Source organism: Calidris pugnax, unplaced genomic scaffold (assembly GCF_001431845.1).
Source record: "Calidris pugnax isolate Ruff unplaced genomic scaffold, ASM143184v1 scaffold98, whole genome shotgun sequence".
Lineage (NCBI taxonomy): Eukaryota > Metazoa > Chordata > Aves > Charadriiformes > Scolopacidae > Calidris > Calidris pugnax.
This window is the reverse complement of record NW_015090829.1, coordinates 889,790-893,347: the sequence shown is the minus strand read 5'-3', so window position 1 is coordinate 893,347 and position 3,558 is coordinate 889,790. Positions and strand designations below refer to the sequence as shown.

General features: G+C 60.4%; 1 protein-coding gene across 1 annotated transcript; it reads left to right on the top strand.

Annotated features, from left to right (window-relative positions):
• Positions 1 to 603: 603 nt before the first annotated feature.
• On the top strand, positions 604 to 2,273 carry LOC106887172 (ras-related and estrogen-regulated growth inhibitor-like). The gene is made up of 2 exons (XM_014940604.1): positions 604 to 1,046; positions 1,659 to 2,273. The coding sequence occupies exons 1-2, from the start codon at positions 975 to 977 to the stop codon at positions 2,142 to 2,144; spliced, it is 558 nt and encodes a 185-aa protein (XP_014796090.1). The 5' UTR covers positions 604 to 974; the 3' UTR covers positions 2,145 to 2,273.
• The last annotated feature ends 1,285 nt before the right edge of the window (positions 2,274 to 3,558 follow it).

Genomic DNA, 3,558 nt, shown 5'->3' with positions numbered 1-3,558 from the left:
GCCCAGGGAGGTGGTTGAGGCACCATCCCTGGAGGTGTTCAAAAGCCGGGTTGATGTAGTGCTGGGAGGTCTGGTTTAGTGATGATGCTCCTTGTTTGTTGTGTGGGTGTCTATTTTTGTCAGTTAGGTTGATGGTTGGACAAGATGATCTTTAAGGTCCCTTCCAACCTAGAAGATTCTGTGATTCTGTGATTCTGTGAGCGCGCCGGGGGCCCCCCGAGCCAGAGGAGGGGGAAGGTGCCTGTTTTACCCCGTGGTGGCCGAGCCAAGCGGGGTCCTGCCCCGTGGCACGGTGTGACCGAGCCGCTCGGTCGGCGCGGAGCGAGGCGTCCCGTGGAGCAGCAGCTGCGGAGCAGAGGGGGGGCTGGATTTACTGCTGCTGGTGTCAGTGAAGCTCCAAGCAGTTTCCGTGCTGGAAGAGCTGCCCAGACACACACCCCGCAGCACGTTCATTGCTCAGGGGGAGAGGAGTTGCTCCCCTGCTGCTTCGGAGCAGGAGCTCGGTGCTGGCTGGGTCAGGGCTGTGTGAGGAGCAGGAGCAGGGTGTGCTCAGGGGGAGAGGAGTCGCTCCCCCGCTGCTTCGGAGCAGGAGCTCGGAGCTGGCTGGGTCAGGGCTGGGTGAGGAGCAGGAGCAGGGGCTCAGAAAAGCCCCTCTCCCTTTGCAGACCCATCTCTCCATCACCCCTCTTTGCTCCAGCGCTTTGGTCACTCTCACCCTTTATTTCCAGCCGGGCAAAAGCCGGCCGGGGGGCTCGGCTGCCCCCAGAGACACCGATGTCATGGGCACGAGGATGTCCTTCCCGGGCACGGGGACAGGCTGGGGACCAGCTGGAGAAACAGAGGCCACCCGGGCTGTGGGGTGCAGCAGGGGAAAAACAACTTTTCCCACAGAGCTCTCATCGAGGGCCCCCGGGTTGTAGTTTGCCACCCGGGGCTTCTCTCCCTGACGCTCTTCTGCCTCTCCCCCTCCAGAGATGATTTACAGACACATGGCCGTCATCGACGGGGAGATGGTGCACTTCGAGATCCTGGACACGGCGGGGCAGGTGAGCTCACGGCTGATCTCCCCGGAGTCACCATCGGGGGACAGTGACTTGTATTGAAGGCAATCCCTGATTTTCCACCAGCTTCCGTCTGTTGTATCCAGAATATGGATCATGACATGTTTATCTCGGAATAAGGGTGTTTTGGAGATTGTGTGTCTCTAACATCGATTACAGCGTGGCTTCAGCTAAATATTCCCCACTGCCCTGTGTGGCACAGCCTGCTCCTGCTCCAGGGGAGCATCCTGATGGCAGGGGACAACTCAAGGGAGCGGGAGGGAGTTGGGTCGAAGGGGCCAACACCACCTGGATCCACCACAGGAGCCCTGTGATGGATCCCCTTCTGGCAACAGCGCTGCCTCCGCACACCCTCCCCTCGTCCCCATCAGGATGGGGCTGATCTCTCTCTCTCCATCCCTCGTTCTGCCTGACCCATCGAATTCCTGCCCTGGGCTGCCCGCCTTGCTCTGCTCCTCTGTGCAAACCAAGGGCTACAACCTCCAGGGAGATGGCACGGCCCCCCCTTGGGAGGTTCTCTAGGTTGCACCCAGAGGTGTTGGCATTTAGGAGCTGTTGGGGCTTCTGGTGTTGACAGGAGTTTGTCTGTCCCGGCAGGAGGAGGATTCCCTGCAGATAGAGGAGAAGATCAAGTGGGGCGATGGCTTCGCCGTGGTCTACTCGGTGACGGACAGATGCAGCTTCGACGAGGTGATGCGGCTCTGCTTCCTCATCAACCACATTCACTCCAGCCCCAAGCGCAGCAGCGGGAGCGAGCAGCCCCCCGTGGTCATCGTGGCCAACAAGAAGGACTTGGAGTTCGACAGGATGGTGTCCACGGAGGACGGCGAGAACCTCTCCAAAGCCTTGAAGCTTCCTTTCTACGAGATCTCCACCCGGGACAGCTATGAAGAGACCGTGGCGGTGTTCAACAGCCTCTACCAGGAGCTCATGAGACAGGGGCATTTCTCCCCAGGCTCCTTCAAGAGGAGGACAGTGTCAAAGCTGATGGAGAAGATCCCCAAGATGCAAGCCAGCTCCACCTTGAACTCAGCGGGCCGGAGCCTCAGCTTTAACTCCTTCAGGGACTACATCCCCGAGTGAGCGTCCCCACCGTGGGGGCGAGTGACAGAGGGACAGGTCATCCTGCTGCCAGGGCGCCCGCGCATCAGCCCCAGGGTGGAGGAGCAGCTCCTGGGGCTGTGCTGGCTCCCAGAGGGAAGGCTGAGAGGTGGGGAGGGTAGGATTGGGGTCCATCAGCCTTTTAAAGCCCAGAGGCTTCCACAAATGGGTTTTGGGTGGGCAGGGGAGATGTTCTTTGTCCATCTTACCCCTTCGCCCCCTCTTCCTCCTCCTGCACGGCTGAAGCCAGTAGTGAAGGTGGGTCGTGGTGACTTCAGGGGTGTTGGGTCAACCCCTGGGGGCTCAGAAGTGTCTCAGCAGGGATCGGACCCAGCAGAGACACATCTGTGTGGGTTTTCCTGCTCCCCTAAGAAAGCTTGCTGGGTCTGTTTGTCCCCGAGACAGGCACCCACACGCCAGGGAGACCCCGAGGGTGGCGCTGGCTCCGGGGCTGTCACCAGCCAGCCCCATCCTGGTGAAAATGGGCATTGCTTTTGTTGCTGGTGGGTAAAATCCCCTCCAAACCTCCCCAGCCTGGTCAGCTGCTCCAAGGGGGTGGTTGCTGCCCACCTCCATCCCTTGGTGCCCCCAGACCCACCTGCCGTGTGGGTCAGTGGGTGACAGAGGGCTGTGTCCCCCTCTGCCTCTGCTGTGGCCCCCCCCAAAGAGCCAGTCCAGCCTGTTCCCCCATCTGCAGCCACCAGCATCCATCTGTCGGAGCCCGGGGCTGCATTTCGTCCCAGTTTCCCCCACCTTTGTGAGCTGAAGCGGCTGCAGAGGGGCAGACCCCTGCAGACCCCCATATCCCGCCCCCCCAGAGCCCTTTTTCCCCCCCCTGGCTGCTCATGGGCTGGCACCAGGGGCATGTTTAAAAGCAAAACGCAGATCTGTTTACAGCACAGGGGGAAAAAAAGCCTATTGATCCCTGCCTTTTCTGAAACCCCATTTTTTAACGTTTCAGGCTCCTTGGCACACTCTCCTCTAAGGACACTGCAGATAAAACCCCAGGCAAAGGGCAGTGATGGCAGCAGATGCTGCTGCCCCAGCTCGGGGTGAGGGCACCGCCTGCTCCCTGCTTTGCTGGGGCTTTTCTGCCTCCCCTGAGTCTGCCCCTTATTTCGTGTCTCCATCTGGGCTGGGGCAGCATCCCCTTCTCCGGGGGGAGGGAAATCCAACAGGTTGCCTTTCTGTTGCTCATGGACACCTTCTGCTAAGATCAGGCCTTTGCATCCCGGAGGAACAGGATTCCCGGGGCAGCCCCTCCCCTTAAAGCCTTTGCCCCGGGACCCAGCTGAGCATGGGGCCAGCAAAACCCCTGGCTGGCAACTTGAAGCACGGATGCCACGGAGCCGATACCGGGAGGTGCAAATGATGCTCCTTGCGGGGACACCCCCCT

Excerpts from the sequence above, each read along its gene's own strand:
- LOC106887172 (XM_014940604.1), top strand. The coding sequence starts at position 975 with ATGATTTACAGACACATGGCCGTCATCGACGGGGAGATGGTGCACTTC. Across the intron at positions 1,047-1,658 it reads TCCTGGACACGGCGGGGCAG|GAGGAGGATTCCCTGCAGAT; the intron begins GTGAGCTCACGG and ends CTGTCCCGGCAG.